The 12,623-nt window shown below is 39.5% G+C and overlaps 1 protein-coding gene across 1 annotated transcript in view; it reads right to left on the reverse strand.

Moving 5' to 3' along the window:
- Positions 1-12,623, reverse strand: part of LOC149772463 (uncharacterized) — a 190,323-nt gene that overhangs the window by 153,703 nt on the left and 23,997 nt on the right. Inside the window, exons 2-3 of the mRNA XM_089947775.1 lie at positions 8,818-9,233; positions 4,014-4,109 (exon numbers count right to left, since the gene is read on the reverse strand). Of these exons, the coding sequence (XP_089803901.1) occupies positions 4,014-4,109; positions 8,818-9,233 (512 nt within the window). The remainder of the gene's footprint in view (positions 1-4,013; positions 4,110-8,817; positions 9,234-12,623) is intronic.

The raw sequence follows: 12,623 nt of genomic DNA on the forward strand, positions 1-12,623 counted from the left end.
AGGAGTATTAGTGAACAGTGTGAAATAGTTGTGAAATATTTTCCATCCTGTGTATTTTGAATGTTTATGATCTTCTCATCTTGTGTTTGTTATATTTGATATTTGCATGCTTGGTAGATCTTTAATTACTTGCAGTAGTTTGTGAAGCAAATATCGAGCAAATATCTTACCTGAACGAAATTAGATGCTGTCGACAGGTAAGTATTTGGCAGGGATCTTGTAATATCTGTCCATTGTAGTAAGGTCGAGACATGGTATCACTTCCTATTAGTATAACAATATGGCTACAGAAAGGCAAATGATCAAGGAGTACCGTGCCATGGGTTCGGAAGATCTCGGATACGAGGGAGATCACCTGGCAGCATTTATTGAAGAAAGAATCAAGGAATGGAAGGCCGAAAAAGCAGCGGAGAAAGCGCTGGCTAAGATAGCAGTGGACCAAGAGCTGGCCAAGATAGCAGCGGACTGAGAGCAAGAGCTGGCCAAGATATCAGCGGACCGAGAGCTAGAGCTGGCCAGACTCAATCACGCTCTCGAAATGGAAAAGATAAAGGTAGCAGTTAGGGACGATGGCAGTACGAGTTCTGGAGGGACCGACGACCTTTCATCGACCACCGAATGGTCCAGATAAATATGCCGCGGTTCAACGATACGGAGGAGTCTATCGACGATTTTCTCGTGCAATTTGAGAAACTCGCTCACGCTCATAAAATTCCTGAGGAACATTGGGCGATTAATGTCTCAGCCTTTTTGCAAGGTGCAACTCGTGAAGTCTAATGCGGCTTAGCTACAGACGATGCTGACGACTATAATGAACTTAAGAACGCCCTTCTTTGCCATTATCGGCTGACCCCCGAAACGTACCGTAAACTTTTTCGGGACTCGACGAAAAAGGCAAAGGAGACCCACTCTCAATTCCACAACCGTGTTCGTGGGTTATTTGAGAAGTGGATGAAGATGGCCGAAGTCGAACGATCGTACGACGGGCTACGCGAGGTTATGCTCAAGGAACATGTCCTGAGTACTTACCGTCGCGAGTTGACAATCTTTCTAGCAGAGAGAGAGTCCCGGACGCTCGAAGAGATCGCTAGCATGGCGGAGCGATACGAACAGGCACACTCGAAGAGTGGAGGTTCCGGGGGTGCGGACCGACCCCGACCCACTGAGTCACGCCATGTGGTTGAGGTAGAGCCGGCTGTCCGTAACCGTAAGGGCGACGGGAGGGTCGGAGGGGGATCTACAGCTAAGGATGCGAACCATAGACCTGGACAGGCCTCACCCACGAAAGCGGGACTTGCAGGTCTGCGAAGGTCGCCGACGTGTTACAACTGCAAGCGCCCGGGGCATAATGCCAGGGACTGTGCCAAGGACAGGCAGACCCAGGTGAATGCCTTCGCTAGGAAGGAGTGCGAGCCGGAGGCAAGCTGTAAACCAGCAATCCTTGCGTCTGCTACTGTCAACGGAGAAGGTGCCACCATCTTGCATGACACTGGGTGTAGCGTCCCAGCACTTGTCGACAAGAAGTACATTAAGCCCGAGGATTACACAGGAGAGGTAATCGAAGTTCAGTACGCGAACAGCGCGCGTGACTCATCGCCAGTGGCTGTCATTGACCTCGATTCATCGTACGTGAAGGGGAAACTTGAAGCTGCGCGCTTGGATGGTCTATCAGATGACATCATACTGGGATGTCGTTATGTGTTGCCACAACCGAACCCCGAAACCTGCACACCGATGCCGGTGAGTGCTGTAGAAACCAGGTCCAAGAGTCGACAGACGAAAGCGAAGTCGATGAAAGTTACATCGACACCGGTCAGTAACGTTCTTCCGGCCGAATTGAGGAAGCTTCAGCAGGAGGACGCAACTCTGGCCCGGTTGCACAAATACGCTGCAGAAGGAACGGAGAAAGAAACTCCGAATGGCGCGGTGAAGTTTGAGTACAAGAAGGGGATCTTGTATCGCCACGGCAGGAAAGGCCGTGAACACTTTAAGCAAGTCGTCGTGCCGAAAGAGAAGCGAGGCGAAGTGTTAAAATTCGCGCACGAAAGTCTCATGGGTGGACACATGGGAATTGCCAAGACGCGTGACCGTCTCATCAAGGAATTCTACTGGCCAGGGGTCCAGGGAGATGTCAAGCGGTTCTGTCTCTTTTGTGACAAGTGTCAGAGGATGGCACCGAAAACGAATCATCGACCCGTCCTCTTGGGGAGTACCCCCGTTATCGATGAACCATTTCGATGCGTCGCGATGGACTTAATCGGACCGATAAAACCCGCGTCGTCGCACGGAAATCGGTATATGTCGCGTACGGCAGTCGGAAATTGTCTGCTGCCGAGAAGAACTACTCCGTGTCGGAGAGAGAATGCCTCGGAATCGTGTTCGGGATATCACGATTCAAGCGGTACTTACACGGGCGGAATTTCATATTGGAGACCGACCACCAAACACTCGCCTATCTCGCGCAGGCGAAATTGTCGAATGGACGATTGATGCGATGGTTGCTGTTCTTACAGCAGTACCAGACGCAGATGAGATACGTGAAAGGAACTGAGAACGTAGGCGCCGATTTCATGAGCAGGAGCGCTGAAATGGTATAGATCGCTGTGTATATAAATATATTCATGCTCGTACTCAGTGTGTAGTGTCGCGATGATTTTGTTCTTTATTTCGTGTATTAATGCCTTTGCATTTGAAGTAATTTTGAGGGAATAAAATCCCGATTTTATTCTGAAGCGTGGGGGGGGGGTGTCACGTTTTCCCCGACCCAGAGTAGCCCCAGTTTGAAACATGTATAATCAAGGTAATTCTGACAAGCCACTGTTTGATGTTAAACATTGCCGCAGGCTACCACTAATCCATTAAGTAAGATTGCCGTGGCTAGAAGTGGAGAGCCAGACTGAGGAGCTGCGAGGCCGCCAGATAGCCAATTATCACCTAGATGTGGAAACGTTTGTCCAGATCAAAAGAAGTTGCACAAAGAAGTGGGAGTGTCTTAACTTTTTTTCCCCTGCAGACAGACAGCCAGGTTGAACTGGCCGCTAAGACGATTGGACAGGGTCACAGCGCCACCCAGTCAGAATCGAGATAGGGGAGAGACCTTGATTTGGGTAGAATGATATCCCCGCGTCTTCCGCCAAGAATTAGTTCGCTACAAAGTTTGCCCAGAGGAGAGTAGCGTAACTCCGAACAGCCATTCGTTATTGGCGGGAATATCTTAGAACGGGAAATTCTAAGTACAGACGGCTTCAAATAAGGAAGCTTTGAGGGACAGACCAGTTACAGTTTGGTCCCGTAGTCTCAGATAGAGAGATTTAGGAAACGAGAAGAAAGGAGAGAAGTCAGGAGAAGTTGAAGTCTAGCAGGAAAAGGGGAGAGAAGGGAGGAAGAGGAAATTGGAAGCGAAATTGGAGGAGGAGATAGTCGAGAGGGAAACGGAGTCGAAGGAGGTGTTGGAGGAACAGAAGGAAGGAAGGAATTAGCGGGAAAGAAAGAGATGAGTAGACACAAGGACGGGGGAAAATCGAACTCACACTGTAAATCACGGGATGAATTAGGCTGTCACTTGGGTGAGGGAAAGACGGGTGACTGAGAGTTTATCGTTTTAAATTATCGAATTTATTAGATAGTTATTAATTGAATTCATCTTCTTGTTCTCTATAATTTAACCGTCGGCATTGCTGACTGGGGGGCTCAGAGCTGTAAATCTACCTCGTCACTAATTTAACTTTCTAACCCTACGAGCCAGGGTGGAACTTTCATCATAATTTAATTAATATATATTGGAAGAACCCCAACCCAATGCGTGCAAACATCACAAGCGCCTACCTGAAGAATGTACAGTAAATGTAAATACTAAGTAACTTAATAAAGGCTTTAAAGTCAAACAAAGTACTAAGACTAACGGACTTATCCCGAAGAACGTACAGTCAATGAAAGCGCTTAACAATTGCTGATGATTGTAGTCATTAAAAAACTCAGACTACTGAACCCATGGAATGAATGAAAATACTCGCCAGACTGAGCTGATACTGCACATCTCGGAAAATGATCTGCATAGATTTCATAACGTCTTGTATTGATATCCGAATGTCTGGATGAAGCCTCTGTTCCTGAAAAAAAGATTAATTACACTGCTTGAAACACAGAAATGAAATTGTACGTTTCAATCCAGAATAATTGTATGCTACATTCCAGAATATTTTAATAATGTAATGATACATCTATTTTGTGGTTTGCGCCGAGACAAAGAAATCCATTTCAATGGGTTACATGATTTGTCTCACCACGAAAGCTCTGCCGCGATGGGGGGTGGGGGGGGGGGTGAGAGGGAAGAGAGAATTTAACCAAACTGGTATTTTCTTGTCTGAACAAACACTGACACAGATTATTTTACTCACCCAATGTTTTCCAATTAAATTTATATAAAGCCTGCACTTCTGCAATTAGTTTACAAATTCAAAATTCAGTATTATTCATCAGGTATTAATATTTATTATTGCTTCTCACTCCCCATAAAGATCATTAGATCTTGTACATTCTTAATGAAGTTCTGAATAATTATCTTAGTAGAATCTACTGTATGTGCCATTCTTAGAAATAAGGACGAAACTAAAAAAAAATTTCAAAATAATTGTTAGGTGTTGGAAGTATTGCGCAACGAGAGTCTCAAGTGACGTGCTATTGTTGTTCAAAATACAGTACTGCACTTTTATAATGAATACGTTAATGAGGGCAATGTGGTGACCTGTCGATTCCAAATAAACTTCTACGCATGAGAAAATAGGAACATAAAATCATTTGATATTATCACTGTATTATCACATTTAATCGATGGGTTTCTTATGAAAATAGCAACAAATAATTAATATTTTTATGCGGATAACTTTTAAATTTTATCAGTTCTAATTTGGAAAAAGTTCTATGCTAGGCAACGGTACGATACATTACAATACTGGGTACAGACTACTATACAGTTCTAACTTTGTAGTGACGGATCAGTCTTCTAATTTGGTATATTCTTGGAAATTAATATTTTCTTTCGTAGAAATATGATATGTGTTGCTATTACTAGTGCAATGTATGATAGGCTACATGGAATTCTTGTTGTGGAATAGGGTGTGGACTGATGAATGAATAACTTTGTATGGTAAGTGCAGGAATTTGCATTTGTTTAAACGTTTTGGTTCAAATGGCGCTGTTTGGGGGTGTGTGACAAAGTTTAAAGAAGGCAGGCGTGTTATAACACATATCTAGTTGTCGCAGTACTTGCGGTAGCTCTTGGAAGAGGTTAGATATTTAATTTTGTTTTAGTCGGTGATGCGTATAGTCTGCCTGGAACTATTTTCTGTCATAGTTCATTCCACTCAGCATCGTGAGGTTTATCCTATCTGTAGCTCAGTAAATTTTCAGGTCAGCGTCATTAAATATAGCTAACAGTATCTAATTCGTTTCACACAAAATATTTCAAACTAATTAGGTACGTTTTGCTACAGTTAATGGCGCTGACCTGAAAATTTACTGAGTTAGGCTACATATAGGATACAATTCACCATGTTGTGTAGAACGAACTAGAGTTTCTACCATAATACCAAATAGCGTGACTTCGCGTGCATGTGTGTGTCTGTCTCACTCAAAATGTTTTATATGGTGTTCTCAAAGTTTGAGAGACCTAAAGTTGCTATATGTTTTTTGTGTGTTATATATCTTTTGTTGTTGTTGTCTGATTTTAGAACAACTCCGTCAGGCGCAGCAGAAATAACAAAGGTTTCTTCTTTTTACAAGTAGCTCTTAGTTCGTAGACAGAGACAATCAGACTGAAATTTTAAACAAAGAAGGTTAGCAAAACAGCAAGAATTCTGTTACATGGGTGAGGATAGTATATCCCACTACAGAATATTTTAGTAATGGAATAATAAGTCTCACTCTAGAATGCTTCTAGCAACGGAATATGTCTCAATCTAGAATGCTTCTAGTAAAGAAATAATATGTCTCACTCTAGAATGCTTCTAGTGACGGAATAATGTCTCACTCTAGAATGCTTCTAGTAACGGAATATGTCTCACTCTAGAATGCTTCAAGTAAAAAAATAATATGTCTCACTCTAGAATGCTTCTAGTAAAGAAATAATATGTCTCACTCTAGAATGCTTCTAGTAACGGAATAATGTCTCACTCCAGACTAGTTTCAGTATATAATGGTATCATAGTAGTTGAATCAGGAAAATGGCTTTCATCAATAGTATCAATTTAGTAAATTCATGTTCCCTGAGATAGCTCTAGTTTCAAATGCATGTTGTTTGCATTATTTAATCAGTCAAATAAATGTCCTGGTAAAACGAACTAACTATGCACTGACTGTAAATTCCCCTGACACCTCCTAAAACATGAACATCTTTTGACCCGACAAAAGGACATCTATAGTGTATACGTATCAAAATTAAAGAGATACCATTTCAAAGTGGTGTATATCTCTTAAATTACTGCTTTGGTATTACCTGATCATTTGAAGTGAGCTTACTATATGCTATAATGTTATGTAATTGTTACAAACCCTAAAAGGATAGCCAAGAAAGAATCAAACTTGACACAGTTTCTAAGTTTCCTTTATTCGGACCCCATACTACAGCTGACTGAAAGAAACTGTATATCCTACAAGCAACGCCAGATGAAGGCGGAGCTAAGTACGGCTGACATTGCTACTGACCAAAATATATGTCTCGTACCTTTTTAATTGCTGAATATACGTAAGAATATAATTTGTAAGTGTGGCTTTAAAACATCCTATTCTCAGCAGGAAACTTAAAAATGTGGAAGGTTTTACTGTTCCACTGACGATACTGATTATGAATAATGCAGCTGTTGACGTGACTCCAAACAAAGCCAAAAACTAAAGTTTAACTTTAACACAGTACCAGGGCCTTGTCCTTCTGAGGAAATCGTTACTGTCCACGTTAATAGGGATGAAGAGTAGGGTCAAAAATCGTTGAAGCCCATGTCTGCGTCCGTCACTGAAGTCATTTGCATTATTACACGTTTAAGTGCGGTACGAGGTGCTAATGGTGAGTCCATCACACTTTGGCTGAATCTACTGAAATGATCTGACGCAATATAACCTCAGAGTTGCCTCATCGGTATTATGGAATTTCACCGTTCTAGACTGATGCGATTGTTAATCTTTTATTAATATAAACAATAATTTGATCCAACAGATATATTTGACTTGCCATTGTTACATATATTTGGTTTAATTTATATTTGATTTAAGCTGTGTTTGATTTGTTTGATTATTTGTGAGTTTTGGAATCTTTTTATTTTCTTTACATGTCAATGTAATGTAACTTTGTTTACTTGGAATTTGATATTTTCTGGAAAATTCAGTTTGACCTGAGTTTTCCTTAGATACCAAATAACAGAAACAATTGTTTCTATTTTTGGCTTAGTTCCTGGCCTTGATTGAGGGTCAAGTAAATAACTCTTTTTTCTAGGAGTAAAATGATTGGTTCTTATCAATGACATATAGGAGCTATGTGACTTTTACATGTAAACATGGTCACGTCATCCTCTATTTCGCAATATATTTCGCAATCAGGCATTTCCGAATTTGCAAAATACTTAGTATGGATAGTGATGTTTAGAGAGAGAGAGATCTCAGAGTCCAGGGCTTTTAAACAATTGATGTCAAGTTGTTTTCTTCTGTTGTGACCAGAAATGAACTTTTGAGTTTCTGAGTTATTAGTTAATTTTTCTCCAAATTATTTGGACTCTAAAAGATGTATTACTTTCTCTGGAAATACTATTATATTCATACAGAATTTTTGAACAAGGACAGTTATTGAAAATTCTGCTTGGATTTTCCGGAGGATAAAATATTGTGTTTGTACAAGTAACTGTAGACGTCAACACAGTACAGGCTACAACATACGTCATCGCCTTCCATCCTGGATTCTTCGTCGGGACTCAAACTTGAAATCATTAGAACATTTCAATATTAGGACTGCAAAAACTTTATTCGTGGATTATTCTTGTATTAATTTTGGATTTGATTCTGGAAATAAATTATTTGTTATATTTTTTGAAGTTTGTTGTTTTCACTCTTTCTTGTGTTACTCTTTATTCGAGCCTAAACACGTAACATAAGACCATAATGAAAAAAGAAACCCCAGAAGCCGGTTAAGTGCAATCATATAACAAAAATGAAAAGACGTCTAAGATGGCAATCACTTCGCAATAGCGCTGGTATTTCCGCGAGCAGAAAAAAGCATCATCGAACTGTATAACATTATATCGTTTCTCACTGGTAAAAATGCCCGAGATGATGTGACTGGATGCTTGCCGTGTCAATTTAATGTCGCAGATTTAATTTTTGTGTTATAGAGACCTCCTTTACAGTGGAAACGAATCAGCGAACTTTAAACTTCACTTATGAGCAGCCGTCCCTACAATTATATAAGAGAATCGAGTATTTATTCGTTTCTAATGTTTTACAAAAAAATTACTTAAGTGAGAAAAAATGCGAGAAAAAGGATACATTGACGAAACAAACATTGCGGCTAAAAAAAATAACACTATTTACTCGCACATTTCCGATGTAATCCAATATAATTTAATTTTCATCGTGTGGCTACTTATCTACTGGAATTCCAAAAGCTACGGAAAAACCTACAAGTCAATGCAATCTGATTTAATCGCTAAATCTACGATCATAAGTATAGATATCATCAAGAAAATCCAGCGCAACGATCGCATCGAGTCTGTGAAATAACACGATTTGAAGACTTCGTGTTCCGCATAAATCTATGGTTTCATATGAATTACTCACCAGCCTTATGGCCTCAGGGGGTAGTTGGAATCCCGATTTAGCCCTGTATTCATCCGCCAAATATTGAAGCGTTGGGAACTCATCTGTTTCTATGAGTTTGTTTTCTAAACTCTCTGACTTGTTTGTTTTCTCTTGCCCTTGTTCCACTTTTGTCCTCTTTTTGTTGCTTTTTCTCCGAGATTTTGATGTTCTTCTTTTCCCTTTCTTCTTTGATGAAGTAACTGACAGTTTGTCTGATATGGCCGAGGCTCGATTTCTGTCCATATTATTGGTAACTGACAAAAAGGAGTCGTTATTAACTTTTTCGTCACGTCCTCCATTTTTCTGTTCCCGATTAGGTGCATTTTTTAATTTCTCAGTTTCTTGATTTGACGCAGATGTGTCTTCTGTAGATATTAACGTATTCCCGTTGCAATCTGAAACGAAACATTTAACCATCACATTACTATATGGCACATTTAAGCAATGATACAAATCCGTTTTCTTCCAATGTTTTAAAAGAAATTTTTGACCAGGTATCCTTTATAAAGAATGACGACAGTAGCACCCGCGTCCAACTAATAGCAAAGACCTGTTACATTTGTAAATATATTTTTAAAAATTAGTTTTCATTAATGCAGATACAAGATCATTTGACACTGCATTATCTGGCATCAGCTGTACCCACAAATCAAAGTTTCAAGCGGAGAGAGAGAGAGAGAGAGAGTACACTTATTTTTCTGTATGACAATTCGTTTAACAGAAAATCAACAAATTGTGTATTTGTTATCGATCTTGCAAGAATATTGATCATACATGATTTGTCAAGTTAACACGTTTGGTTGAACACTCGGGAAAGAATACGAACCCTCAGGCTGCCAGGAGCTGAAAAGTATTTTCTGTTGTTCTAGTAAACGTCTAACTTCACATACCATGTATGATTCCCACCCACACACGCATCTTTCTCTTTCTGTATCTCTGTATATCTCTCTTTCTTTCTGCAGATTTAAATTTACCAGATTGTCTTTAAATTATACCTAAATATCAAGCGAGTTCACGAATACTGTACCTGAAGTGTATTGTTGTATCTTGAGTCTCTGATGACGCTTGCAAATCCCCCATACCAAGTCCCCACTAACAATCACGAAATATGGCAATGTCCAAACGCTTTATATAGCTCATATGACATGCATTAGTTGAAAAGGCAAATGTCGTAATAAGATGGGTATCTGGGCTCGAAGGACACACCTGAAGGTTAATTTTCAGCTTTTTTGTTAAGACTGGTGGCATTGGACATGTTGAGCGACATCACGAAGACCACGTGTTACATTGTTATCGCATGCATAAAAGGTGTATATGTTAGAACTTTACCTATTATGTTAGGTCTGATATGGTCAGATTAGTGTAGAGACAAGTCATTTTTCATGTATAGGTTTTTCACCTGGTTGGCATATTAAAAAATATCGTTGTTGGTGAAGTAACCATGAATAAAATTCTGGCATTAAATATCTTAAGGAAAACTTACTATCAAGCTAAATCGAAATTGGCCGACCCATTCGGGAGAACAGGTCGAAAACGGGTTCCACAAGTAAATCAGACCATTGCTAAGGGAGGCATCCCAAACATAATTCTAACACAGTCCATCGAATAAAACATTTCTACCAAAACTGATCAAAATTGGTTCAGCGACTTCGAACTTAACACGATAACAATAACACTTCATAATACTTCATACGTGTGTTTGTGTGTTTGTCTGTGTGTGTCAACTCCAAGAGATCAGTGGATTATTTTGAAAACTTTACATTTACATCTGTCATTTTCTTCAATTTAATAATGATTAGATCCATGACTTTAATGTACCACGAGCAATACAGCTGGCGTGTGTGATTTGAAAATAAAAAATGTAGCTTTGCCACGTCTGCAGTGTGGCAGTTTATAGTGATGTCTAGCACTGGGGCATCATGCCGCAGACAAGCAGCATCAACTCCGACCCAGTCACATTATTCTGACACCAGGCCGACCAGTCCTAACACTAACCTCGTAATGCTGAGTGCCAAGCAAAGCAGCTGCTAATAGTATTTTTTTTAATCTTTAGTATGACTCGGCCGGGTTTCGAACTCTTGAATTCCCGCATTCGAGGCAGACGGCCTAACCACTTTTGTCACCGGAATGGTCAAGCATGCTGTATTAATTTGATATACAACAGGGCATGAAATAGAGAAAGAAATTAATTTAATGATTTATAGTGGGAGTAATCATACAAAACATACATACCTTGTTACAAGTTAGTACCAAGGATTTATGAAGTGCCATTGTGAGCTAGTACAACATGTTGATTATTATTACAGATCATATAAACTGCAGAAAATTTACTAATACTAGATACTATTAGTTTTTCTTCCTCTGCATGGTTGTGTACAGAAATATATGTGTGATGTGATGTGATTTTGGATTTTTAGCGTAGCTTTTAAAAACAACCAATCATATCGCTACGATGTCTGCAAAGTGGCAGTTTATAGTGACGTCTAGCACTGGGGCATTATGCCGCAGACATGTCGAATGATGTCCAACCCAGTCAAATAATCCTGACACCAGGCTGACCAGTCCTAACACTAACCTCTTAATGCTGAACGCCAAGCGAGGCACCTGTTAATACCATTTTACAAGTCTTTGGTATGACTCAGCCGGGGATCGAACCCACGACCTCCCGCATCCGAGGCGGACGCTCTAACCACTAGGCCACCGGAGCGGTGTATGCAGAAATATGGTTCAAAGAAAAATGGGCGTTGTCACTGTGCTTTTGTCAACTTTCTAAAGCGTTCGATTATGTAAAATTATAGACTTTTTAATATGAGCTTTATTAACATCAGTAAATCTATGTATATGACATTGAAGTCACAGGTACAGACAAACCTGGTTTGCCAGAAAACGTTCAACGTGGCTCAGCAAAGGTGGAGGGAACGGTCTTAAACTTTGTTAAGTGAAGCGTTATTTTATATGCGAATGAATATTTTCAAATCCTGAAGACGCTTGGATGAAGAGGAATACAAATTAGTCCACAACTAGATGGTATACGAGCTTTAGCATATGCTGATGATATTACAGACGTTATTACTTATTATAGATATATCATAGTGAAATACTTATATATATATATATATATATATATATATATATATATATATATATATATATATATATATATATATATATATATATATATACCAGTGTGAGAGAAATGATGTCGGCACAGTGGCGATCTCTCTTTGAGAACTATTTTCTTTTTCCAAATTAGGCAGTATATCTGCGATTAGTTGTGTCATTCAGACTCGCATTTCCATATTTAGGCCTGTTTGATTTTTCTTATTTTTCTTCTTCTCTTCCCTTGTCTGTCTGTCTCTCTCTTTCCATATTTAGGTCTATTTAATATTCTCCCCCTCTCTCTCCTAACACAGCAGGATGTAAAGATCTTTAATTATATCAACTGTTAATCCTCTCGTGTACATTTATTCAGTCAATGAGATGCCATCAAGAAACGCCTAAAACGAACCCCAAACAGCAAGAAGTAGATTTCAGTTATATAACTTTCTTATAATTAGTTTTCTACATGAATTACTATAACCGTCAATGACTAAACTTGTATAACCTGTTGTTATGTGTCACACATGCAGTATTGCATTGTATTGTATACTAGCAATACACTACCACTGATCTTTTCACACCTATTTACACTGTGGTTACCATTTAAATTACTTATCTATTCCCACCATTTTTATAGTGTTTACCCTTAAAATTACTTATATATTCACTCTTTTTATAGTGCTGAC

The sequence above is a fragment of the Sinohyriopsis cumingii genome, unplaced genomic scaffold, assembly GCF_028554795.1.
Source record: "Sinohyriopsis cumingii isolate HCF-2022 unplaced genomic scaffold, ASM2855479v2 utg001460l, whole genome shotgun sequence".
NCBI lineage: Eukaryota > Metazoa > Mollusca > Bivalvia > Unionida > Unionidae > Sinohyriopsis > Sinohyriopsis cumingii.